The sequence below is a fragment of the Microcebus murinus genome, chromosome 6 (assembly GCF_040939455.1).
Source record: "Microcebus murinus isolate Inina chromosome 6, M.murinus_Inina_mat1.0, whole genome shotgun sequence".
In the NCBI taxonomy this organism is placed as follows: Eukaryota; Metazoa; Chordata; class Mammalia; order Primates; family Cheirogaleidae; genus Microcebus; species Microcebus murinus.
In genome coordinates, this window is record NC_134109.1 from 89,894,510 (window position 1) to 89,922,020 (window position 27,511).

General features: G+C 40.8%; 1 protein-coding gene and 1 pseudogene across 4 annotated transcripts in view; one reads left to right on the forward strand and one right to left on the reverse strand.

Annotated features, from left to right (window-relative positions):
* MYO5A (myosin VA) overlaps nt 1-15,314 on the reverse strand; it is a 195,125-nt gene extending 179,811 nt beyond the window's left edge. For 3 of the 4 annotated variants that reach the window (XM_012763453.2, XM_076004378.1, XM_012763451.2), the window contains exon 1: nt 14,980-15,313. In XM_012763453.2, coding sequence (XP_012618907.1) covers nt 14,980-15,006 — 27 coding nt within the window. In that variant the 5' untranslated portion in view covers nt 15,007-15,313. Of the gene's footprint in view, nt 1-14,979 lie in introns of all 4 variants that reach the window. The other variant, XM_012763447.2, reaches the window with a different exon arrangement.
* Nucleotides 15,315-17,210: 1,896 nt separating this feature from the next.
* Nucleotides 17,211-18,653, forward strand: LOC142871413 (translation machinery-associated protein 7-like; annotated as a pseudogene).
* The last annotated feature ends 8,858 nt before the right edge of the window (nt 18,654-27,511 follow it).

Below are 27,511 nucleotides of genomic sequence, written 5' to 3' on the forward strand. Positions count from 1 at the left end.
TTGGAAACAAGACCCAGAAATTTACATTTTAAAAAGCATTCCAGATAATTGCTATAAACAACAAAGTATGGGAAACCTTAGTGTTGTGAAAGATCAAGCCAAGAGGGTAGAGTTAGAAAAAGATCCTGAGTCCTGAATGCCAGGCTAAGGAATGAGTGAGTTCTATAGTAGATAATTAGGGTGGGGGAAGAAGGGACTGGGTACCAGTCAGGAGTTTTACGCTACAGAGCAGCATGTTGAGATATGTGCTTTGGGTCAGTACTGCTCATCACAGTGTGGGTTGAAAAAGAGAACTGGAAAAACTGGAAAATTAAAATAAATGATCCCTAATGATGCATTAAACTTGCCAAGAGAAGAAAAAAGTGGTTCCTTCCCTGGTGCCAAAAACAAGGGCAGAAGGGAGGAAGCTCATGAAAAGTTATTGATAAATAAATATGATGATTTAAATGAAATTTTGTTTGTTTTGATACAAGGTCTCACTCTGCTGCCCAGACTGGAATGCAGTGGTGTGATCACTGCAACCTCTAACTCCCAGGCTCAAGTGATCCTCTTGGCTCAGCTGCCCAAGTACCTGGGACTAGAGGTGTGCACCACCACACCTAGCTAATTTTTTTTTTTTTTTGACAATGCTGAAATGTTAAACTCACAAAATACAGAAACAAAGGGGAAGATTTGGAGAAAACTTTCCAATGACACTTTAATGTCATTTAATTCATTCCCTCATTCAACCACTGACTTGGTACTTGCCACAAACCAAACACTGGTCTAGATGCTGAGTCAAAAAACAAATGAGAACCACTGAATTATACACTTTATACAATGAATTTTATGGCATGTGAATTATATCTCAATAAAGTTGCCATTAAAACAAAACAAATGAGATATTTTCCCTGTCCTTAAGGAGCTCAGAGAAACAAACAGGAAACAGACAACTGCAAATTCAGTGTGGTAAGTGTTAGGACAGAGATAAACAGGGTGGGCTATAAGAATACACAGAAGGAACATCTTAGCCACACTGGGGTCCAGAAGAACTAATTCACAAATGAAGAGTAGAGGAAGTTGAAGTTTCCCAAGAATGGAAAAACAAGCACCACATATACTCACCAGTAAATTGGTATTAACTGAGCAGCACCTAAGTGGTCACATAGGTACTACAGTAATAGGGTATTGGGCAGGTGGGAGGGGAGAGGGGGGCGGGTATATACATATATAATGAGTGAGATGTGCACCATCTGGGGGATGGTCATGCTGGAGACTCAGACTTGTGGGGTGGGGGGGGAAATGGGCATTGAAACCTTAATATCTGTACCCCCATAATATGCCGAAAAAAAAGAGTAGAGGAAGCTAGGCAAGGAGAATGCTGGAAATCGGGCAGAAGGCAAATCTGGTGAGCTCTTAAAGGACCTGAATGCCAGGAGAAAATATGAGAGATGAGGTGGGCCAAGGTGAGGCAGGTCATGAAGAGCCCTGTGCATTATAGCCTCACTACTCAAGGTGTGGTACTCAATCCAGCAGAATAGGCAGCACCTGTGAATTGTTACAAATGCAGAGTCCTGTGCCCCATCACAGACCTGCTGAGTCAGAATCTTCATCTTAACAAGACTCCTAGGTGATTCAGATAGACACCAAAGTTCAGGAAACACTATACTAAAAATTTATTCTTAGGACAAAATCCTACAGGGAATCATTGAGGAACTTCAAGTGCGAGAGAGGAATGGTCAGATATGTGCATTACAAAAATCACTCTAGTAACAGAATGAAAAAATAAACTATAGGAAGTGAGACAAAGATTGCTTAAGAAACTGTTTCAGGATTCAGGAAAGAAACAATAAGGACCCAAAATAGAGTAGGAACAGTACTAGGAAATGTAACTGATTCTAAGCTTTTGGCTTAGAGGGGTATTGATACCATTCACCAGACAGGTAAACAAATAACAACAACAATTACAGTAGCTAATATTTCTTAAATATGTGCCAGGCATTATTCTAAGTGCTTTGTATGAACTATCTCATTTAATCCTCATAACCCTACGAAATAGATATTATCATCCCATTATACAGATGAGGAAACTAAGACACAGTGAAATTAATCAGGTAGGGTGGTATGAAGAGGGAAGGAGGAGATGACAAATTCAATTTTGAGTGTGCTCAGTTTGAGATGCTTGTGGAGATGTCCACAAGGCAGTTGTTTGTAGGGATCTAGATTTGTAGAGAGAACAATTAGGCTGGAATCAGATTTGGAAGTCATCAGCACAGGGCTGGTACCTAACTCTTCAGGAATGGATTGGGCCATAGTGGGAGGGTATAGGTCAAGGTCAGAACCCAGAAGCACCAACATCTAAGGTGCATAAGGAGGTAGGTAAGCTTCTGAAGAAGACCAGGCAGCCAGAGAGAATGGAGAATGACAGCTTTAACAGCAACAACAGCAGCTAATATTTGTAAGAATTCACTGTATACTGGCCAATATTCTAAGCATTTTTAAAATATATTAAATAATTTAGTCATCATGAACCACATGAAGTAGGTATTATTACCATTATAGAGATGAGGAAACTGAGGCACCAGAGGTTAAGTAATTTTCTCAGGGACACAAAGAAAATGAATAAGTAAAACCTGAACTAAATCAGGATCCAACTTCTAGGTGTAGAATCCATGCCCTTGACTGCTACAATGCACCGCCTCTCTTTCAGGACACTGGGAAAGGCGGGAGTCAAGAAATGAAACAGTATAACAAGACCCACAGAATAGTGTCTGGCCCACAGTATGATCTCAGTAAATATTAATCATTATTATTTGATAATTATACGGCCATGGCGTCATGTATTTGCCCAAGCCACAGTTTTTAGAAGAAAACACATAACTAAATAAGGTAAAAATCAAGGTTTTAGTAGAGGAAGAAAAGCAAAGGATGCTAAGTCTTCAACTCAGTTTCCTACATCTTTAACATCTAAGGCTCCACACTTCAACCCTCATCCAGGTTTGTGGCTACCACCATGATCCAAGTCCTTTGCGAGGGCTGCTGCACACAGCAATGATCTGAAGGCCTCGCTAATCCCAAAACACCTTCTGAGTGCTATAAAGATCCCATTCTAGGGTGCCACCTCTAGCGTTGAGTGCATTTTGCTCCATTCTAATTGTTTTAAAGCAGGTTGATGCCAAAGGACTCTCAGGTTCTCGACTGCCCACTGAAAGCAAATGCATGGCCTACTCCAGACAAATGTTAGTTTGTTATAAGTAAGAGGACATGTCTACAATGAAAGGGTATCATGTTATCAGGTAATTTTTTTTTTTTTTTTTTTTTTTTTTTTGAGACAGAGTCTCACTTTCTTGCCTAGGCTAGAGTGAGTGCCGTGGCATCAGCCTAGCTCACAGCAACCTCAAACTCCTGGGCTCAAGCGATCCTCCTGCCCCAGCCTCCCGAGTAGCTGGGACTACAGGCACGAGCCACCATGCCCGGCTGATTTTTTTTTATATTATATATATTAGTTGGCCAATTAATTTCTTTCTATTTTTATGGTAGAGACGGGGTCTCGCTCAGGCTGGTTTTGAACTCCTGACCTTGAGCAATCCGCCCGCCTCGGCCTCCCAGAGTGCTAGGATTACAGGCGTGAGCCACCGCGCCCGGCCTATCAGGTAATTTTCAAATTAAAATTATATCATTTATACCCTTAAGACAGAAGCTTCATGCTGTTTTCTCTTTTAAAAATTCTTTCTAATTCAGTTATTTTCTCTGGCACAGATTCATCCATGATCAAAAAGAAAGTGAATGAGAACAATAATAATGAAAATGGTCAGGAAAAAAAGTTTAGATTTCCAAAAGGTTAAATTTTTGAAATAAATTTATATATTTCTACTCTAGGAAGAGTTCTCAAAACAGAATAGAAGTATTATAATATTGAATAGCAGAAAGCAGCTCCCAGAATTGGGACATCTGGTCACCCCAGCCTTGAGGCAATGCACATAAAAAGTGCTATTTTTAAAATAAAATGAATGTGAATGCCCTATCCTGCATAAATATAAATGACAATTCTTGCCAGGAAGACTTGGATTCTAAAATTGACTAAGCAAAGATTTATGTACAAAGATGCTCATCACAGTACATTGCTTCTAACAGTGAAAAATGCTCAGCAGTAAACTTTGTACAACCAAATGATGTACATTTATGCAGCCATTAACAACATTTTCAATGAATATTTGATATAAAAATTCTCACAATACACATTAAGTTTACAAAAACCATTAAAAAGCATTTAAAAAATCATTACCACTTACAAATATAGGTAAAAGACTTAAGAAAGTAAATCAATAGTTAACAATGATTATCTCTGGGTGGTATAATTTATTTTAACTTTATTCCTTTATAGGTTTTTGCATTATCCAAATTACCTACAATGTATCATTTCTATAAACAGAAAAAAATGTTGCTTATAAGTCAATCACTTTTTATTAAAGTTTTCCTAATTAATCCTTCTTGCTGCTTTTAACTTTCCCACTTTTTCTTACCCTGGTATAAACTTTAAGGTAGTGGGGTCTCAAGGAGGTGCCAGGGGACATCTGGCAATGTCTGCAGACAATATTGGTTGTCACAACTGGGGGAGGAGGGTGCTATTAGGTCTAGTGGATAAAGGTCAGGGATTTGGCTAATCATCCTACAACACACAGGACAGCCCCCAGAAAAAGAGAATTATCCAGCTTACTATCAATAGTGCAGAGGTTGAGAAATTTTGGTTTAGGATAAAAAAAATGAGTATAACAGTAAGGGTGGGTTAAAATGCAGTATTAACTCTGAGGGGTTCACTTTTTCATTTCTTTTTTTTTTTTTTTTTTTTTTTGAGACAGAGTCTCACTTTGTTGCCCAGGCTAGAGTGAGTGCCGTGGCGTCAGCCTAGCTCACAGCAACCTCACACTCCTGGGCTCAGCAATCCTTCTGCCTCAGCCTCCCAAGTAGCTGGGACTACAGGCATGCGCCACCATGCCCGGCTAATTTTTTTTTTTGTATATATATATATTTTTAGTTGACCAATTAATTTCTTTCTATTTTTGGTAGAGACGGGGTCTCGCTCAGGCTGGTTTCGAACTCCTGACCTTGAGCAATCCGCCCGTCTCGGCCTCCCAAAGTGCTAGGATTACAGGCGTGAGCCACCGCGCCCGGCCTTCACTTTTTCATTTCTAAAATAAGAAATGTACATTCTGAGTTGATGAAAATTTCATACAGGTTTTGACCCAACTTCCTTATTAAGAGAATATATTTCCCAATTTTATGGAAAATATATCCAGAAATTCTACTCTTAACCTAAGCATGCCTCTTGTCAAACTAGAAGTTAAGATTTTTCTCAGTTTAAGAACATAGAGACCAATCTTGTGTAAAAGTTAAGTACTAGTAACAAAAACGTTTTAAAGTAAGATCATAAATATCTTTAAAGGAGTATATAGTCATCTTATTATATGTACTCCAGTATGGTAAGCTGATAAATTAAGGTGGAACTAGTCTAGTCTAACTAGTCTAAAAACTAGTCTAACACAAAAGCATTTAATTGTATTAAATAGACACATACATTCACAGATAATGAGTTATGCAAACTCATACTAAATTACTTATTATCATGTCAGATTCAGCGATTGGTAACAAAGCTAAAGTACAAATGAAGTATCTTCCCCAATCTAAGTTACTAAATACCAATCCACTCTATAATAATTTATTTCATTCCATTATAGGTATGACTGTATATTTATGTTTGGTTATAACAAATCACAACAGAGCATAAAGAGTGGGTAGATAAAATAGTATCGGGATAAAGAAGATGATAGGATGGAAGGAAGAGAGCAGAAGACGACAGAACACCACCAGAGATGAACAAGAGATGACTCAGACAGAAAAAAAAAGGAAATAAGAAATTGTGCAATTTAGGCCAGGTGTGGTGGTACATGCTGTAGTCCTAGCTACTTGGGAGGCTGAGGTGGGAGGATCACTTAAGTCCAGGAGTTCAAGGTTACAGTAACCTCATGATTATGCCACTGTACTTCAGCCTGGGTGACAGAGTGAGAACCTAACTCTTCAAAAATAAAATAAATTTAATTTAAAAATAAAAAGAAATCATGCAATTTATTTCTGAGTGAAAATGAAGGACGAGAATAATGTATGTAAGCAAGAATGTGAAGAAAATAAGGGGAAATAAAATACTGAGGAAATATGGTAGAAAGAGATCAGCAGGAAAGGTGATATGGGGTTTATAGCTCCTTTATTAGATCCAATAAAAATAATTTTCAAATCTTCAATCTCTGACATGCTCTTAGTAACATTTGCTTGTATAGATTCTCCATCCTCCCTCCTTTTTCCAATTAAAAATGATTCTCTGGCCAGGCGTGGTGGCTCACACCTGTAATCCTAGCACTCTGGGAGGCCGAGGCGGGCAGATTGCTCGAGGTCAGGAGTTCGAAACCAGCCTGAGCAAGAACGAGACCCTGTCTCTACAAAAATAGAAAGAAATTAATTGGCCAACTAATATATATATAGAAAAAATTAGCCAGGCATGGTGGCACATGCCTGTAGTCCCAGCTACTCGGGAGGCTGAGGCAGTAGGATTACCTGAGCCCAGAGTTTGAGGTTGCTGTGAGCTAGGCTGACGCCACGGCACTCACTCTAGCCTGGGCAACAAAGTGAGACTCAGTCTCAAAAAAAAAAAAAAAAGAAAAAAGAAATGATTCTCTAGGGGAAAGATACCTAAAGCCCTCCTGGTCATGTAAAACTCTCCCATTCTTCTGCTCAAAGATAAGAAAGGGAGAGGTAGATTTCAATCACTGTCATTTTTGGTGACCTATTCACAGTGAACATCAATTGAGGGTAGTTGTTTCCTTTTGTCTATGCAGCACTATTCCTTCTGATGGGGAACAGCTCTTCAATCTCCATCCCAAGAGGTTGCAGTGGAACTATCAATTACAGTGTCCTGTCCTCCCCTTGGCCTCTAGGTTGAGCACAGACTTGACCACTCATGGTACTGCTCCCCCACTGCCTACAGGGAATAGTGAAACGAGAGGGCACATGACTCCCAGCAAGGGCAACCAGAATTCCTCTATCAAGCTCTCTTCCTCCAGGCCCAGAGCCAAAAGATCATATGGTCTACAAGTGCCGCTGGCCATCTTTTCATCCCAGAAAGGGCTGTCCTGAGAATGAAACCAAAGTCAGCACACGATAGTCAGTGACAGGGTGCTCCAAAGACCACGTCTGAGACTTGATTCCAACCATGCCTAGACTTTTATGTCATATAAGCAAATAAGACCCTTTCTGACTTCGAGTTGGGTTTCTGTTACTTCCAACTAAAACAGCTCTGGTAGATAAACTGTTTAACACTGCTAAAGAGAGGTTTGGTAAGTCAGTATGTCAGAACTATCATCCGTGAATTACCCAGGCCCTTTCTATTTACATACTACATCTCAGCTGATACCATAATTTAAGGTAATGAGTTTCAAAATATAAAACTTAATGTTTACGGTAGAAATTCATTTAAAATGACATGCATATAACTTATTTCAAGATCTAACAAGCATGCCTACTAAACTGAAATTTGATGTTATAAACTTCTACTTTTTTTTTTTTTTTTTGAGACAGAGTCTCACTTTGTTGCCCAGGCTAGAGTGAGTGCCATGGCGTCAGCCTAGCTCACAGCAACCTCAAACTCCTGGGCTCAAGCAATCCTTCTGCCTCAGCCTCCCGAGCAGCTGGGACTACAGGCATGCACCACCATGGCCAGCTAATTTTTTCTATATATATTAGTTGGCCAAGTAATTTCTTTCTATTTATAGTAGAGACGGGGTCTCGCTCTTGCTCAGGCTGGTTTCGAACTCCTGACCTCAAGCAATCCACCCGCCTCGGCCTCCTAGAGTGCTAAACTTCTACTATTGATGTCAAATACTCCACCATAACCTCAGCTCACTTTCATCTTCCTAAACTAGAGTTATACCCTTTTAATCTCTCTAGCGTCTTCACTATCCTGATCATTTTATTTTTCCTAGTCTAAAATTTCTCTAGTTTTAGTGTGTATTTGTCAAGAAGTAGAAACCCTAACCATACATGCAGGATTCCTAGCCAGAACAATGTATGTTTTTGTGCATGTGACCAAAGACAGACAAAACTTTTTTGTGTCCAGGCTCCCTCCAGTCTGGCACTTTGCTCATATTTTTGGCAACAGCAGCACATCAAGCCAAAGGAGAAGATAGATGGTCCTCAGGAACACTTAGGAATGTATAATGCACTTCTCCCTTGATTTCAATCAAGTTTGGAGCCATTATTTTGAAATCAAAGCATAGTTACATCACCCCTATGTTCTACAACTGGCAAAAGCCTCCCTTGTACAAGATGTTTAATGCTAATGTCTGCTGATTAAGGAGAGTTCTAAGTGAAGAGGGCTTGGAAGAGAAATGGAGAATGCCCAAAGCATGAAGAAGCCACAGATAAGTTTCTGCTAAGCTTAAGCTGTATCAGCACAAACTCAGACTGACGTTACAACCAAGACAGATGGGGAAGAGGAACTGTTAAAAGGCAAACTTGAGCAAAGGGTATTTTAGCACCAAAAAAAAACCCCTAAGGAAACAAAGCATCAAAGCCAGACATCATTAATAAAGTCAAAACAGTAAGAGTGTGAAGGAAAGATTCAATATAAAACCACCTAAACTCCTTTTCCATCCTCTTCCACCTCCTACTGAAAATGAAACTCCATAGAGGTGATATCTAAGGCCAGACCTTTAAATTAAGTATTTCTATTGGTTGGGCTAAGGTGGAACCATAGCATGCATTTTGGAAAAAACAAAAACTCTTCCTTCTGCAATAATGGGCAAGCGCAACTCCCGTTAACTCTTCGAATAAGTTGGAGAATCAAAGAAGCTAAGCACAAGGGAACTTTTGGAGTGATGGAAATGTTCTATATCTTGTTTGTGGTGGTGGTTACATGGAAATATGTTTGTCAAAACTCATCAAACTATACACTTAAAATGAGTTAATTTTGGCTGGTCAGAGTACAGTGGTGTTTACAACTAATTGATCACAACCAGTTACAGATTCCTTTGTTCCTTCTCCACTCCCACTGCTTCACTTGAACAGCCTTTAAAAAAAAAGAGTGGATATTTTATTGCATGTTAAATTATGCCTCAATAAAGTTGGGGGATTGGGGGCAGTCCTAGAGGGAAAAGAAGGACAAACTCCTCAGGCATACAAGTGGAGTGTATTTGAGAAGACCACTGTAGGATGGAGGACATGCCCATGGGGATGGATGGGGTAGGAGAAGTGGAACTTCGCACACAATATTTTGCCTAAGGCCAGACCTTAGTCCATAGATAGCCAGAAGTTTATACTTTCAATAATATCTTGTATTAATACTTCACTAGGAATTACCTAAAGTGGAGACAAATAAATCCAAGTCTATTCTCAGGGGGCCAAATGCCCCAAAAATTCTGTCAATGGAGTTAAAATTCAGCATAAAATGAAAAACACAGAAGCTAAATTACCTTCTGAGGTAAGAAGTAAAGTAAGAGGGATCATCTCTCCTCTGCCACATTCTCCTAAACAAAAGTTAATATTCCCATCACCCCTGCCCTAAAGTTGTAGTAAAATCCTTAGAAGCCCATTCATTGACCCTCCTCCAGTTTTCCCTTACTTAAAAAAGCTAAAAGTACCAGGAAGATTTAAGCCATTTATCTGGCAGTAGCAACTCTCATTAGAATTAGAACCTCTTTATAATCTTTTAACCACTGGGCAATACACAGAACTTTCATACTTTAAGACATAGTAAAAAATTTCAAGAGGAAATCGTGGGCATTCTGCTTAGCTCAAATAGATTAAAGGGGTACTTTTTTAGTAGCTTTCAAGTTCCAGAGTCAGTAAAAATTCATGATGAAATAGGAATTAACTTTCAGTTTCCAAGGCTGGAGCTACTGGTATTAGATAATATTCCCTCTCCTTCCCATCCTATAGTTAATCTATCTCAGAGAACTGTCTCTCAGATTTGCCCCTCTCTCTCCCACACCTTCTGGCCATGTCTACCAGACCCTCATCACTACACATTTTGTTTCCTGAAAGTTCCCTTGTTCTCCCTGGCTCCCCATTCTATTACTCATCCTGTTCAACATGCCTGCAAATATGTTTACTCGTTTAACCACTTTTTTATACCCTGTTTCGTTCCAACAAGTGGACTAATCATCTCTAACCACTTTTTTTCAATTTGTCCCTCCCATTTAAGTATTCGTTCGTTCGTTCGTTCATTCATTCATTCATTCATTCATTCAACAAATATTCAATGAACACCTATTCTATGTAAGACATTGCACTAAGCTCTACAGGAAGTGAACAAAACGGCATCTCAGGGGATTTATAATATTGTGGGATTGGTAAACATACACACAAATGCAGTAATTATAAGACAGAAATTTGTCCGAGTCAGTAAAAGAGAGAAAAAAGTGATAGTGGGGGTTCAGAATCTGAACTGTCAGCTAGATGTCAAGTGAAATTAGAATTGATATAGAAGAAATAGAATGTGAGAGACAAGAGAAAGGATACTGAGGTCTCCAACCTGAGGGACTAGGACAATAGCAGTGTCATTAACAGGCCTAGGGAGGAAATATGAATGGAAGGGGCATGACAGAAGACTTGGGGACAGCTAACGTGCTTGCCAAACTCCACATCACAGCACATGATCAGAGATGAGATTTTTGTCCTGCTTTAAGATGGTAAAAGCAGTCTGAGAAATATACCTTCCACACCAAAATAGAAGAATTGCCAGAACTGATGATTTGAAGGGACAATGGCATAGAGTATAAAAGTGGAACTATCCCAGAAAAAATCTAGGGCATGTGGTTCCTGTAGGTATGAGGGAATATGGTGGGAAAGGAAGGTTACAAACATACAATCTACTGGCCTAACTGGCTGCTTCATCTAGGAGAGTTTACATGGCTTTGCAAATGTGGGATTTTAGACTGGTTTTGGACTGTTACAATACTCAGCATCTTAATACATCATGAGGACCTCCTTTTTTTTTTTTTTTTTTGGCCTACTACACATGCAGAGAGGGGCCTCCTAATTAAACAGATTCAGGTAATCATGACCATTCCACAGAATTTATGGTGCTATCCATTGTGTCTAGGCACTTCATGTGAAGAGGACTAGCATGCCACGCATTACTTTGCTGCCGATGATCCTTCTAGGTCTAATTGACAAACCCTGCTCCACAAATGCTGACTTGTCTTGTAGTTGCTAAAAGCACCTATGGGTAATATATGAGACAGATATCCACTGGCACCACTGGCAAGTCAAGACTAGCAAATAGTTTCAAAAGAAGAAGCAATTAGATATCAAAGCTACCTTCAATTCTTTTGGGAGCAAGGCAGGTGGACCTAAAAACAAATCGACATACAACTCTGTGAATACAGTAAAACCATTTAATAATATACTTTTTTTTTTTTTTAAAAGACAGGGTCTCGCTCTGTGGCCCAGGGTAGAGTGCAGTGGCACAATCAGAGCTCACTGCAGCCTCAAATTCTTGGGGTCAAGGGATCCTCCCACCTCTGCCTCCCAAGTTGCTGGGACTACAGGTGCATGCCACTACACCTGGCTAATTTTTTTTAGAGATGGCACCTTGCTATGCTACCCAGGCTGGTCTCAAACTTCTATCCTCAAGCAATCCTCTCACCTCAACCTCCCAAGTAGCTGAGAAATAATATACTTTATTGGTGAATTATATCATATATGAATTATATCTTAATAAAACTGTTATTTAAAAAAATCAATAAACATGTTTTAACCAAAATGTTAGTTTCCAGAAATGTTATATCCAAGGAACCTTGGATATTGACCTTAAACCTACTGACCTTAAAATATTATACTGCTGGAAAATTTTATAAAATGGAAGCCCTGAGAAATTGGTGTGATAAAACCATTATATCCTCAAATTTGGCTCAGAAAAAATAAATAAATAAATAAAACCATTATCATTCTAACTAAAAAGAAAAAATTAAACAGTGTCTTGTCCTTCACTGTAATAGGAGCTTATTTGTATCACACATCAAAATCTGCCTTTAAGATCTGAAGGACATTTTTTTAAAGGGCACTTTTCAGATTTAACCACAATGTTGAATACCATAATTATGGCATGTCACTAATACGTCTTTCCTTGTAATCTACCCCAGAACTTCCCTCCCTATAATCCTCTACAAGGGAAAGATCCTTGTGTTTATACACCTATACGAATTTTAATGATTTCCCTCTTCCCCTAATAATCATTACCCCAGCTTTTATCTCTGGAATCAGTGCAACGTTCCCTATGTCACAATCCATTCCCTAACTTCTACTAATAAATACCATACCAGCTGTCTGCTTGCTGTTGAGATAACAGTAGGTTATTTACGCCTTTGTAGATTCAAAGTGGGTCAAGAATATAAGAAGCATTCCCATCATGAACTGTGTTTAAGAAAACAAAAACAAAAGAATATAAGAAGCAGACTGTAAGCCCCTTGAGAGATAGAACTGTGTCTTATTGTTAGATCCGCTCAACATTAAGCAGAGTACCTGGTACACAGGATGTCTGATAAATATTTCTGCCTGCCATTAAGCTAAGGCACATCACAAAAAGAATTAACCAACAAACCACCAAGTGACCAGCCTATTCTAATGCATAAGTATATTTAGGAGAAAGCAGGGTAAGTCCCAACTTCAATCCTGATGTCTAAAAGAGTTTCTTTACAATGACTAAAAGACAAATTTTAAAACAGACTGTAATAAAGCTATGACTGAAGGCCAGAACCTTACAATTTAAAAATCACCGTATCTTTTCAATTTTTTCTTCCAAATTATCTTGAGAGGAAAAAAGTTGATCCAAAATCCAACAACATTTTATTATCCAATCAGTCTCTAGTTAAGCAGCCTACTGTTGGGTAGCTCAAAGATGGATTGGTCACCACCGAGGGGTGGGGGGAGGTTAGTGGCTACACAAAGTAAAGAATGTTTACAAACTGATATTTCTCAGTATCCACCTCATAAGTTTATTATGGGGATTAAATGAGTTAGTACTTTTAAAACACAGAGAACAGTATCCAGCACAAAGCAAGCACTATATAAATGTTTGTTATAATAATAAAGTAACTGGCCGGGGTGCGGTGGCTCACACCTGTAATCCTCGCACTCTGTGAGGCCGAGGCAGGCGAGGTGGGCAGATTGCACGAGGTCAGGAGTTCGAAACCAGCCTGAGCAAGAGCAAGAACAAGAACCCATCTCTACTATAAATAGAAAGAAATTCATTGGCCAACTAATATATACAGAAAAAAATTAGCTGGGCATGGTGGCGCATGCCTGTAGTCCCAGCTACTAGGGAGGCTGAGGCAGCAGGATTGCTGGAGCCCAGGAGTTTGAGGTTGTTGTGAGCTAAGCTGACGCCACGGCACTCACTCTAGCCTGGGCAACAAAGCGAGACTCTGTCTCAAATAATAATAATAATAATGTAACTTTTAATCAGCTTCCAATTATATTCATTCATATCTGAGAGATCTACAAAAGCCTAAAGAAATTACTAAATTCAGAGAGAAGCTCCAATTCTGCAGTTCTTATATGTAAGGCTTGAAAGAATGAGGTCCCAAAGAATGTTTAATGCAAGCTTCTCATTTCATGGTTGAAGGAATTAATCATACACCTCATATTTGTAGAGAAAATTCATAGGTTACAAAAAGCTTTCACAACTATCATAAAATTTGAGCCTCACAACAGCTGTAAGGAATGCAAGGCAAGTATAATTAACTCCATTTACATATGTGGAAACTGAACCAGAGAGGTTAAGTGACTTGCCCAAGGTCACACAGTTAGTAAGCGAAAATGTCCAGGCTAGAATCCATGTGTCTTAACGCCCAGTCCAGATCTCTTTTCTCTGTAACACGCTGGAGCTTGATCCCTGGGATTACTTGAGTCACATTTGGAATCAATGGTTCCAGGAACCTAAATGAAGATTCTATTGCAAGTGCTAACTTGAAAAATTAAGGCAATTCTGTTAAGTGGAATTAGAGGAAATCAAGAGTTGGCAAAACGCTTACCTACACAGGAGCTACAGTGTAAAATGCCATGATTACACACATTCGCACACCGCGCAAGACAAATTTTCAGAACAGTCTTCAAAGGGACAGTTCTCCAAAATATGCCGTTCATAGATTACCAGACCCTGAGAATATTAGTGTCAGTTTAAGAAAGCAAAGGCTGCCACTTCCCTTCAACCAAACCCAGAAGAAAAAGGCTTGCCCTAGAGGATGGTGAAGACACGGAGCCTAACAAGACTCTACGGAATTACACGCAGGTTGCAAACTCCCATCGACAAGTGAGCACCGACCATCCCTGCCGGTTAATCAGCTCGTGTGTATACGGGGGCATCTTCCTCAGGGGCTCACACCCCAGGGCAGCAATCTGAAAGCAGGCAGCTAAAGGTGAAAATCAACTGGCCACCGTTTGCAGGAACCCAAATAACCTCACAGAAAGGTTGGCTGGGGGTAGAAGAGCACCGCATGTCAACCCAGGACGTTATTTTAAGCGCGAGTCCCCACGAGAGAGACCATCGGATCCACCTGATCATCACCTCACCTCCCACCAGCCCGGCCAGGATTTTTCCTCAGCCAAACCCGGGGACTAGGCTATCTGTGGCCCAGGCCAGCCCTACCCAGTGCACACGGTGGCCCCCTTTCCCCTCGGGAACCTGCTCTGCCCCCAGCTCGAGAAGCGCGGCCGGCCGGGGGTCTGAGAGACCCCGGAGACAGGCCTCCCTCGGCTGCCTCAACCATCACCGCCCAGAAGAGGAAGGCGCCACAGCGAACGCCCGGCGCGCCGGGCCGCGGGTGTCGAAACGCGTGGAAGGGGTGGTGCAGGCAGGGCCCGCCGGGCCTCGCGCCCCCGCCCCTCCCCACCTGACAGCCGGCGGCGCGGCGCGGGCCCCTCCCCAGGGCGCCGGCCCGCGGGGCGCGTTACCTTTGTGTAGAGCTCCGACGCGGCCATGGCGGGCCCCGCGAGCCGACGCCCCCCGCCTGTGCGGAGGCCGCACCTCGCCTGGGCGGCCGCCCGCGCCGACTAGGAAGCGCCCGGCAGCGCCGGCAGGGAGCAGGGCAGGGCCGCGCCGGGCGGGGCGGGGCGGGGTGGGGCGCCTCAGGCGCGGGCGGCCCGCGGGGGCCTCGCCATCACTCCCGGGCTCGCCGCGAGCCGCCGCGAGCGCTCCGCGTGCCCCGGGTCCTCGGGGTCGCCGCCGCCGCCGCCGCCGCTGCAGCCAACACCTCGGCGGCCCGTGATGCTGCCGCCGCCGCCGCCCTGTGCATTGTGGGAGCGGGAGGAGGCTGCGCCCGAGCGCTGCCACCGCGGCTGCTCCGGGCTCTCTCGGGCTCACGCTGCCTCCCATCGGCGGCGGGCACGGAGCAGCAGCAGCAGCCTGCCAGCCTGCGCCGCCGCGGCTCAGACGCCCGCCCAGGACTCCCGCCCCGGGGGCGCGGCGCACCCCGGACGCCCCCAACCTGGAGCGAGCCCTGGACCGTAAAGAAGAGCCCAACCCGAGGCAGGGACAGGGGCAGCACCAGCAGGGCTGTCACTGTGTCCAGGTGAACGACTAGGAGCTGCTGGGCTGCTTCTCCTTCCTCACAGGCATTTCTAGGGAGCGGATTTAGAGCCAGAAAATAACCTAGAACTCCAGTATAGCCTCGTCAACAGCAGTGACCTGAAAGCTGGGCAGCGCAGGACCGGGAATTTGAAGTGAAGACGGATCACAAAGGTCACTCCCAACACCTTAGCATCTGCAGCAGTCTCATGATGCCAGAGCTTAGGTGACCTTGAAACAAGATACCCCCAGTGGGGGGACAGCCCAGGTGTCTTTTCCCTAGACCTGTGCGTTTGCAGAGGTGCAGCTAACCTTCTGTCGCAGCTCTCTTTCCGGTCCTCTTACCTCCTGGTGATTATTGGCTTCATGGTGCCACTTAAAGCTGATCCAGATGCCACCTGGAAATGCCAGGTCTAAGTAGAAAATCTATACCTGCAATTTAACTCTGTATTCAAAGGTCAAAGCCCTCACTCTCTTAGCAGTTATCCCTGCACATCAAGCAGAGGAATGTGGTCTTTCTACCCCCAAGCCTATGCTGTCTTCACCCTCTGCCTCCTCCCCATCCTCACTTTTGCTTCTGGTTGAATAATCCATTTATTTATTTATTTATTTATTTATTTTTAAATCCCAGCCTCTTTTTACTGTGCCCACTTCTCATTTCTTTGAACTGTAAGTGGTGCCCAGTGCTTGTCATGGTAATCTGGACCATTTCTCTCAAGAACAACTCTCACAGCTGGGGCTCCTGGTTATGTGTGTGCTGGAGCGTGTGTATTTGAAGAAAGACCATTCACTAGAAGGGAGAAGGGGCTAGACCTCTCCTCCTCTTGCTCACTGGCCCACAGTCTCCTCAGAAACACCAGAGGGAATGGCTACAGAGTCTAAAGTCCTACAGAATTGTCTCTGTTCCTTCCCATTCTAAAACCAAATTTCTTTCATGTTTCTCAATCTCACCCTTTCTACACCTACACATAAAAAGAGAACACGTGTATAGTTATGACCAGTGGAACAGAAAGAGCACCGGACTGAGATTTTGGGGGCCTGACTTCCACCCCTTGCAGTTTCTTCATGCCTTGGGTAAGCTGGTAACCACTCTGTTTTCTCACCCTTCAGATAACATCTACCGCTGAGGACTTGACAAATGCTGAGTATACTGAGAAAAAGAGCCAAAAAAACTGAAAACGTTCTTAAACGTGTGCATGCTTTTTCTTAATGATGAGAGAAAAGGAAATTGGTACTATCCTTTTATAATTCCTGAACACATGCATTCAACCACTCAAATATTTGGGGCCCTAGTAAGAGGAAGGTAAGTAGGGATGAGGAGGAGGAGACGAGTTGTGTACTCTGGACCTTACCTTACCTCATTCATAAAAAGAGCAGACTTAAAAGCCAGAAGAAGCAACAGGAAGCCCTAGTGGGGCCTCTTCTACCTTATATGTGTATATTCACAGGCCCAAGCACTTTGTCATTAGTGAAGTATGAAAACCAGCCATAGACACAACTTGCAAGGCTTTAGGCTCAAAGAGTAGCTAGAGAACAGTGTATTTTATTTTAAGTTGATAAAGTTCTCAGGTTCGTGGCCTGGGGGAGCTCACTGCAGGGGTAGGGAAAGGGGCGGTCCATGCAGCATGGGCGTATATAGTAGCAATTCTAATTCTGTAAGATTGGCTCAGTTCTAAGAGGCAGAAGCAAACTGCTGTGTCACTGTTTATAGTACATTAATTGACATTTACATATCCTAATATTTAATATTTCAGAGGACTAGATACTGGGCATAGGTGGCATGTGAGTGGGTGGGGAAGAATTCCAGATAGCTCAGTGAGAGATCCAAATGGTGATATGATGGGAGATAATTTATGATTGAAGGGCATGTAGAGATCCAGCATGAGGAAACTAAGCTATGAAGCAGAAAAACAAAACACGAATAGAGTTTAAGGCTAACCGAAAAGACTTTTGAAAGATGGGAGATGAGTATCAGGCATTGCTTGGATTGTCTCTCTTCACTGCCCCGATTCCAGCCAGCTATCCTAGCTCCCCTCACCTCTGAGCTTAGGGAGATTTAAAAAAGTGCTACACTTTTACTCAAAAGGTACTAGTATTTAATTCACTATCAAATAAATACGTGAAAATTTTGTAAACTGTATTATAAATGTAAACTATTATCATTACTATTATTTTTTATTTTTTTTATTATTTTTTTTTAAGACAGAGTCTCACTTCATTGCCCAGGCTAGAGTGAGTGCCATGGCATCAGCCTAGCTCACAGCAACCTCAAACTCCTGGGCTCAAGTGATCCTCCTGCCTCAGCCTCCCGAGTAGCTGGGACTACAGGCATGCACCACCATGCCCGGCTAATTTTTTCTATATATATATATATTATATTATATATATATTATATATTATATATATATTATATATTATATATTATATCATATATAATATATATATTAGTTTATATATATATATATTAGGCCAATTAATTTCTATTTACAGTAGAGACAGGGTCTTGCTCTTGCTCAGGCTGGTTTCCAACTCCTGACCTTGAGCAATCTGCCCGCCTTGGCCTCCCAGAGTGAAGGTCAGTTAGTGTTTATCAGGTTTCTTCACTGTAAAGTTGTTTTTCCCCTCCTGCAAAAGTCATATGTTGAAGTCCTAACTCCCAGTACCTTAGAATGTGACTGTACTTGGAGACAGGTCTTTTCAAGAGGTAATTAAGTTAAAATGAGGTCAATGGACCTAATTCAGTATGACCAGTGTTCTTATAAAAAGAGAAGATTAGTGGCGGCAGGGTCTGGAGAAAGGGCAGCAGCGCCGTGTCCGGCTGTGCAGATGGCAAGAAAAAGCCCCTGAAACAGCCCAAGAAGCAGGCCAAGGAGAAGGACGAGGAAGATAAGACTCTCCAGCAGAAATAAAAAAGAGGAGCAGAAGAAACTCGGAGCTAAAAGTGAAGGCCATGGGGAAGGGTCCCCTGGCCACAGGTAGAATTAAGAAATCTGGCAAAAAGTAAGGTGTTCCTTGTGCATAAGGCGATAGTGAGCCTTGACTCCTATTTAAACATCTGTATTCCCTGCGTAACATCTTTTGCCACCTATAGATAAAATGAACAGTTGTCTTAAAGTCTATTGTACATTCAAGAATAAACTTATGTTAAAAAAAAAAAGAGGGAGACGATTAGGACACAGATATGTACAGAGTGAAGACCATGTGAACACGTAGGGAGAAGATGGCCATCTATAAGCCAGGAAAGCAGCCTCAGAAAAAACCAACTCTGCCAACCCCTTGACCTTGGAATTCTAGCCTCCAGAAATTTTAAGAAAATAAATTTCCGTTGTTTAAACCACAGCTCTAGCAAACTGATACTATAGTCACCCTTTCCATGCTGTACTCTTTTGAAAGAAGTTACTATTTAAGCCCAAATTTAAAGAGTAGGAAGTTATGCTCCGCCTCCTTGAGGATAAGCAGCTACATTTGTGTCATCTCCCCCATGGATTAGTTCATTCAATCATTTATATCAGTATAGCTTCATGGATATTTATTTTATACCTTGAGTTATAACCCAATGCTACTTTATTTTGTTGCTCGAATTGTTGAAGCTTTGGCCATTGGGAGCTCTTTGAGTTGGTTCCTCTGTCCCTTTGACATACCACCATTCTTGTGTGTATTTTGTTTTGGATTACTTCCTTACTTTCTAGCACTATGAGATGGTCCAGGCTCATTTTGTATATTTCCTACCCTATCCTAGAATCAACCATTTCTCTAAGAAGCCTTTCACTGGAGAATGGTATTAGAAACCAAGATTTGGGCCTCACTGCTACTGACGTATTGTCGATTTTAGGCCCTCTCAGCTACGGAGCAAGGAAATGTGTGTAAACTGACATATCTGTATGTAGCCACCTGTGTCTATATTAAGCTAAAAATGAGTTCACAATGATGTCTCCAACTCTAATTTACTACCACATGGATAATTGTAGCCTCCTCCCCTTACTTTCAGTTTCTGTAAACTCTCACTCCAACAGTAAAAAAAAAAAACGGATCCTTTTTTTATTTATGTATTAATATTTCTTAGAGACAGGGTCTCACTCTGTTGCCCAGGCTGGAGTGCAACCTCGAATTCCCAAGTTGAAGCAATCTTCCCAGCTGAGCCTCCCAAAGCACTGGGATGAGCCTCCACATAGAGGCCAAGCTTATCTTTTTCAATCAGCAGAAAGTCGACTTTTATGTGCATTGTCATTGAGGGGTTCAAATAAGATAAATGAGAAAGTATATTGGAAACTGGACAATTTTAAAATACAATTAATCCAATTTTTAGTCCTGCATCTCCCAACTTACTCCCTGCCCTGGACTGCCTGATTCTGTTGTGTTGCAGGATCCACTGAAAGCTATATCAAGAATCGAGTGACTTCTGAAAGAGCATTTTTGATGGGCAAAATGAACTTAGATGTCATCAAGAAAGGATAATAACTCAAAGATTAGAACTATAAAAATGTATTGACCTATTTGGGTATACAGTACTACCTGGCTAGGTAGTGCTATGTAGAGCATGTCGAATCAAATGAAAAGGACACACTGGATTTTTACAACTCTCTGAAGTTCTCACACACTAAAGTAGTTGACTGACAATACTGCAGTGTTATATGGAAGAGGTATATAGGAAGGTATGACACCTGTCATATATATGTTTGCCTGTCATCTTTTCTATATTTTTGGAAAATTTCTACATGATTAAAAAAAAAAATTCAGAGCGCAACAACATTGCAAGACTTCGTCTCTACAAAAAATTTTAAAAATTAGCTGTGCATGGTGGCACGTGCCTGTAGTCCCAGCAGTCCCAGGAGGACTCAGGAGGCTGAAGCAGGATTACTTGAGCCGAGGTGTTGGAAGCTGCAGTGAGCTATGATGACTCCACTGCACTCTAGCCCTAGTGACAGAGTGAGACCTTGTCTCAAAAACAAAAACAAAAAACTTAGGATTCAAAAGTGAGCAAATGTGAGGGTAACAGGCTCTGCCCAGAACTTCCATTTGCCAAGAAACACAATAGCAGAGATGAGCAAGTTTGGGGGACAACAGTGGTTCCCTAAAAGTTGGGCTCCTCGCTTTCAATGTTTGCTGGTGGCAACAGCAGCAACAGCAAGCAGCAGCAGTTTCCATTATCAGATCATTGCTGTAACATGTTTCTGCGGTTGCTCCTGGAAGATTTATAAGACTGTTTCTCCAGCCTTTCCAACAATTTTGTAAGTAATCTGGTAACTTTTGATAAATTCCTTTTCTGTTTTAAATAAGCCCAAATTATATATTTGTGATTAAGAACCCTGTCCATTATAGAGTGGTATAGTAGGGGTGAACTATAATCTCAAGAATATAGATTTTCCCAGAAAATATTTATTGGCCAGGCACTGGGTTAAGTGCTAGGGCAAAATAATAAAATACCTGTCTTATAAGGGAGGTTAACTGAATGAAGCTACTTAAAATGCATTGTGACTAAATGTTAAAACAGTGCTATATGCAAATGGTTATTGTCTTAGAGGATGGAACAATTAACATGATGTGGGGGAAGGGAATCTTCACTTTTCACAAAGATAATGTTTAAGTTCAAAAATATAAGTAGTAGTGTATTAACAGATATCACAAACTAAGAAAAGCCACAGATTAGGGAAAGACACAATATATACATAACTATCAAATACATATATATATTTTTAAATAAAGAACTTCTACTTCTTCTAGGGAACCTGACCTGAGACAGAGGCAAAAAGCAATGGCAGCTGCCAAACATGGAATCCAGAGAATAATGGACGCAGCTCAGGAGAGCAGCTGAGTCCCAAGATGACAGCTGTTTATGAGGATAAGAAAGCAACAAGTTCAGATTGAAGCACGGGAGAAGTGGTCTCCAGGGGAGTTTTCCGTAGCAAAAGGAAGACTCTATAGATACTTGATGTGATAGGAGATTAAAATAATTGTGGCTATGATAGAGGGGTACAAAAGTACCCCTCAAAAGTACAAGGGGAAAAGTAATTAGAATCACCAGGAAAAACAAAGAGCTATATAGGGAAATGTAATCATAGTATCAACTGTGATCTTCAGTGAACTATAAAGTTGGGAGCACTACTAATAATCTTAAAATAGAAGGCCAGTGTAATCCACCTTGACAATGTAATTGTAAAAAAAGATGACAAACATTGAAAGAAAGGAAGAGGGTCACGGGAACGATGTCAGTATTGCCATCTTACACAGTAGAGAGCCAAGAAATACTGTCTATAGCGAATGGAATAAGAAATAAAGGTGAAATTGCATTATTAAACAATGTAAAGTAAGCCTATAAAGGAATTAAAAGCAGTGATGAAACTAGGAGGGTGGGAAAGAGAGGTGGGAAGTGCTGTGAGCTAAATCTTCACCTATCAGTCATTCATTTATGTCTAAAGTTAAATTAAGAAAACAAGAAACAGGCATGGGGGAGGGGAGGGATTAAAGAAAAAAGAAAAGAAACACTGGTATAAAATGCTGCTGAGATTTATGGAGAGAACTATCAGAAAAACACAAATAGATTGAGTATCCCAAGTAGTTCTCCCTTTAGGGAGCTAAACTTGGTGGCAGGGAGGTGTATTTTGTGATTCTTGGCTTATCATTATGTTCTTCTGCATTACTTTACTTCAGAGTCACATAATTTTGATGGAAAAGATGGAAGGAGCAAGAAAAGAAGTCCAATAGGAATTTGATTTAGAACCAAGTTTCAATTCTATCATTTTTCACCCAGTGGTTGAGCCTTCTGCTTGATAGCATTTGCTCTATTCGGTTCTCATATAAAAATAGTTACGATTTTAAGCAATGATCCCAAAGAAACCACTTTTAAATTTAGAGATCCTTCTAGATCAGTTAATGTACATACATGCTTTTACAAAGTTGTAAAGATACTTCTGAACCATTAAGCACACTTCTCAAACCTCTACCCTCTCCATAATCTTCTGGAAAATGACCTCATTAACCCTCCTGTGGATAGCACTAGGGTAATTCAGTATACTTTTTGTTCATCTGACCTCTAGCCACTCAGCTACTGATTCTTTGAAAGACATACCAAGTCTGATCATCCCACTCTTGCTCTCCTGCCTCCTTTGTATCTTTGGTTTTTCTTTAATACCTTTTGTTTTGCCTATAACCACACTCTTATCCTGGCTGGTAACAATGGTGCCACAGACCTAAGTGATAGGTATCAAGTCAGATGTTCAAATCAGTGGTGTCTGCCAACTTTCTAAAAATCACATTTTAAGTCTTTCTTTTAGCAAGTACATTTACAGTGATTGCAGCTTCTCATAATATTGATATTAAAGTGTTTGAGAATTAAGAAAGATAATTATTAGTATTCTGTAGTATTCTTACAGGCTTGATCTGACAAAAGGCTGCCTACTGGTGTCTCTGCTTCAGGTCTTTATTCTTAAAATTTAACTGCTCTATAGTGACCATTTCTGTAATAACTCAACTAGTGACTTACATTTATAGACAAGGTTATTAGAAATATTAGCTTGTATAGATGCAGAAAAAGCTGGGGCTCACGGTACTCCAATCAGCCTTACTAAGTTATTGGTAATGGGCAGTAAGAGGCCTTAGAAATCAGCTACAGAATGCTTGCAAGGTTATTATGATCACAAACAAGAGCAGAGAAGCAGTGAACACTTAGTGTGTCCTTATGATAGAAAATCAGGTATACGAATTTCAGTGATATGTGAGGCTTATGAGAGCAAAGCTCTTTGACATTTTTTCATTCACAGAAACATTGAGTATAAAGGCCTAGACCCGAATCAAGTATCTCTCTGTATCCAAGTCCTTAACTGGTTTCCCACATAATATTCCATTTCCCTTTATTCATTCAACAAACATTTGAGTATGTAAAAACTGTTTCTAGCTGGGTGTGGTGGCTCACGCCTGTAATCCTCACACTCTGGGAGGCTGAGGCAGGCAGCTCGTTTGAGCTCAGGAGTTCAAGAGCAGCCTGAGCAAGAGCGAGACCCCGTCTCTACTAAAAAAATAGAAAGAAATTAGCTGGACAACTAAAATGTGTGTATGTATTGTGTGTGTGTGTATATATATATGTATATAAATAATTAGCCAGGCACGATGGCTTATGCCTGTAGTCCCAGCTACGCGGGAGGCTGAGGCAGGAGGATCGCTTGAGCCCAGGAGTTTGAGATTGCTATGAGCTAGGCTGATGCCACGGCACTCTAGCACAGGCAACAGAGTGAGACTGTCTCAAAAACAAACAAACAAACAAAAACAACAAAAAACCTGTTTCTAGGTGCTAGGGATGCAATGCAATAATTAGAGCTCCAAGGAAGTTACAGTGAGAATGGAAAAGAGCTAGACAAGCCATGAACCAGAAGAAGTGCTTAATGGAAAAGAAACAACTGTTGAACACAGGCAGGAATAACCTTCAAGGGTTTTAGAGGTTATATATGATATACATTTTTAAGAAATCAACGTGGCTGCTACACTAAGAATGGAAGCAGGGGGTGGGAGGAGGTTGCATAATGTGTACAAGGGAGCAGGAGCGGAAAGTGATGTTAGGAGTTACAGCAGTTGTCCGGGTAGGGAACATCAGTGGTTTGGGATATGGTGCCAGCAGTGGAGAGAAACGGACAGACAAATCCAGTATATTTTGGTGCATGTTGGTCACTGCCTCCTAACAGGAGGAACTAAGGATGATTCCAAGGTTGGTTTGAGTACCTGAGTGGGTGAATGCATGGTGGTATAATTTACCAAGTTGAAAGAAAGGAGGGAAGAACAAGTTTAAGGGAGAAAAATCAAGTTCCTGTATATGCCATGTTCTCCAACCAAACTTCCTTATTGAGATCTCATATTCCCAACTCATTGCCTTTTTGAAAATAACATTCCCTCTATCCAAAATGCTCTTCTTCCTCCCCTCCCCTACAGCAACCCATCTCTCAAAGTTCTAACTCTTCCCTGATCTACCACTCATTCTATTTATACTGTAAGTTGAGTAATTCATTCCTCTAGACTTCCTAGAACTCTATTTCATCCTCTCTTAAAGAATGTAGTATTGTCTACCTTGCATTAAATTATATACATAGAGTAAGTCTTCACTTGATGTTGTTCATAGGTTCTTGGAATCTGCATTTTTAAGTGAAATGATGTAAAACAAAACCAATTTCATAGTAGGTTCATTGATATAAGCAAGAGTTAAATTCCTATGGCATATTTCTGGTCTCTAAAACATCAAGAAACTTCTAAATGGTCAAAACTTTTCTAATATTAAAAACATTGAAATAAATGTGAGCTATACATACATTTAAGAAAGATTAATAAAGCAGAGCTCGGTGCCTCACGCCTGTAATCCCAGCACTCTGGGAGGCCGAGGTGGGCAGATTGCTTGAGGTCAGGAGTTCGAAACCAGCCTCAGCAAGAGCGAGACCCTGTCTCTACTAAAAATAGGAAGAAATTAGCTGGACAACTAAAAATATATAGAAAAAATTAGCCGAGCATGGTGGTGCTTGCCTGTAGTCCCAGCTACTCGGGAGCCTGAGGCAGAATGGTTGCTTGGGCCCAGGAGTTTGAGGTTGCTGTGAGCAAGGCTGATGCCACGGCACTCTAGCCTGGGCAATAGAGTGAGACTGTCTCAAAAAAAAAAAAAAAATCAATAAAAACAAGGTAATTGTTTACCCAATTATTCCAGTTCGGGAGCGCAGGTGGCAGTTGGCCAGAGCCTGCCCAGACAGCTCAGGGCACACCCTCACACTCATTCAGACTGGGACAATTTAGACATGCCAGTTAACCTAATATGCACATCTGTGGGATAGGAGAAGAAACTGAAGTACCCAGGAAAAACCCCAAGCAGATATGGGGAGAACTTGCAAACTCCACACATTGTCCCCAGCTGGAAACTGATTTTTTTTTCTCATTGTTATAACAAAACCCTGTTGAACAAAATGTTATTTGAGGACCTGCTGTATATATATTCCATTTCTCAGCATGTAAGCTGTTTGTCTCATTCATCTTTCTATACCCAATACTACGGTACTACAGTGTTTTAAACATGAGATGGAAAAGACAATTTGTAAATGTTTAAGTACAAAGCCTTTACAAATAAAAAGGTTAAGACTGCTAGCATACCATTAACATGTTATTTAAATTAAAACAAAACCTAACACTACAATAGTCAACTTCTGTATATAGTAGCTGAAATCTAAAGGGATCAACTTCATAAAAAGTATACTGAAAAATATAACAAATAAGACAAAACTGCAAATTACATTAATAGAAATTAGGTAGATCAGTTTATTTTTTGTATATTTCACAAGTATAATTTTGGAAGGGCTATTTGACAAATTTCAGCATTAACTGCCAACTCTATAGACATGTTTAACAAAAAAGGCATTTACTCTTGGCCCTTTTAAATACAGGCAAAGTGCCCTCTTGCATCACAAATCCTGGAGATGCAGTAACAGACTTAAGGGTATAATATTAAAGAAATGAGATGTTTTCTTCCAACTGCTATTTAATTGATAAATAACATAATACAAACATACATTGATAGCTATCATGACCACCAGTGATTTGCAGAATAAACCTTATAGGCCTACCTACTTAAAAGGCTGAAATTAGTAAAGCAGTATAAAATGTGTTTTTATCCTTAGATTAATAACAGAGTAAGACTTCTTTGATCCCAATCTTACAAGTTGTGGTGCGGAATCGGTAAGAGAAAAGAGATGGGGGAAGACTGGCAGTGCATGCTGAGTTAGAATTGGAACAGTGGCTCAAATGAGTAATTATCCAGATTAAGACAGTGTTTTAAAAAATCAAAAATGTGTCCTAAATTGTGGCATATTGGAAAAGATATTAAAAATCAATCATTCATCAGTCCTAAACACCATTTAATAAGTGCCATCAGTGGGCTTAAGGAATAAGTAGGGATGGGGAGGGGGGGTGACAAAAAGCAAGATGAAGGAAAGAAAATGAAAAGTAGAATATGTTTGTTTGGGAATGTGAAAAGGCCCTGGAGAAACTGCTTTGGTTACCACTCAGACGTGCTCTTCCGATGGGTTATCTGCTCATGATCACCAAATACCAATTTTAGAGCACAATTTGAGTAGATATAATAGTCCTCCCTTATGCGTAGTTTCACTTCCCATGGTTTGTTATGTATAGCAGCCTCGGTCTGAAAATACTCAATGGAAAATTCTGGAAATAAACAATTTATAAGTTTTAAATTGCATCCTGTTCTGAGTAGCATGATGAAATCTTGTGTCGTCCTGCTCTGTGCCATTCAAGACATGAATCATCACTTTGGTGTATCCAGATTATGGTACCTGCCCATTAGTAACTCAGTAGCCATCTTGGTTGTCAGATAGAAAAAAAACATACTACATAAAGAGTCCAGTACTATCTGAGGTTTTAGGCATCAGAGGTCTTGGAACGTATCTTTCTCAGATAAAGGGAGACTACTGTATTACATTTCAGTTTTGATAAAACTTCACTAAACTAATTTGGACTGAGAAAGAATACAAGTCTGATTTAGTAAAAAGCATCCGTAAATATTCAGAGGTATAGTTTTGTTTCATCAAGTAAAAAGAGCAACCAATTCCAACTGTTGAAGTAGTAACAAGTAGAGCCTTTACCAGGCTTGCCTTGATGAATAGTTAAGACATATTTCTGGGTCACAGCACAAGATTATTGAACTTGTAGACTATACACCATGCTCCTTCCAATTTATCAAAACAATCCAACAATCTTTACTATTCCAACTTGCCAATAACTATAATTGTTTTAGTGAGATGCTGCCTTGAAAAACGAACTATTTCTCAAAACTGTACTATGAAAAGTAGGAGCTACTGGACATAAAACAGGTCATTTATTTCAGACTTTAGCCAGTTTTCATGAAGTATTTATCTCCAACTTAAGTTTACTCCAACATTAATT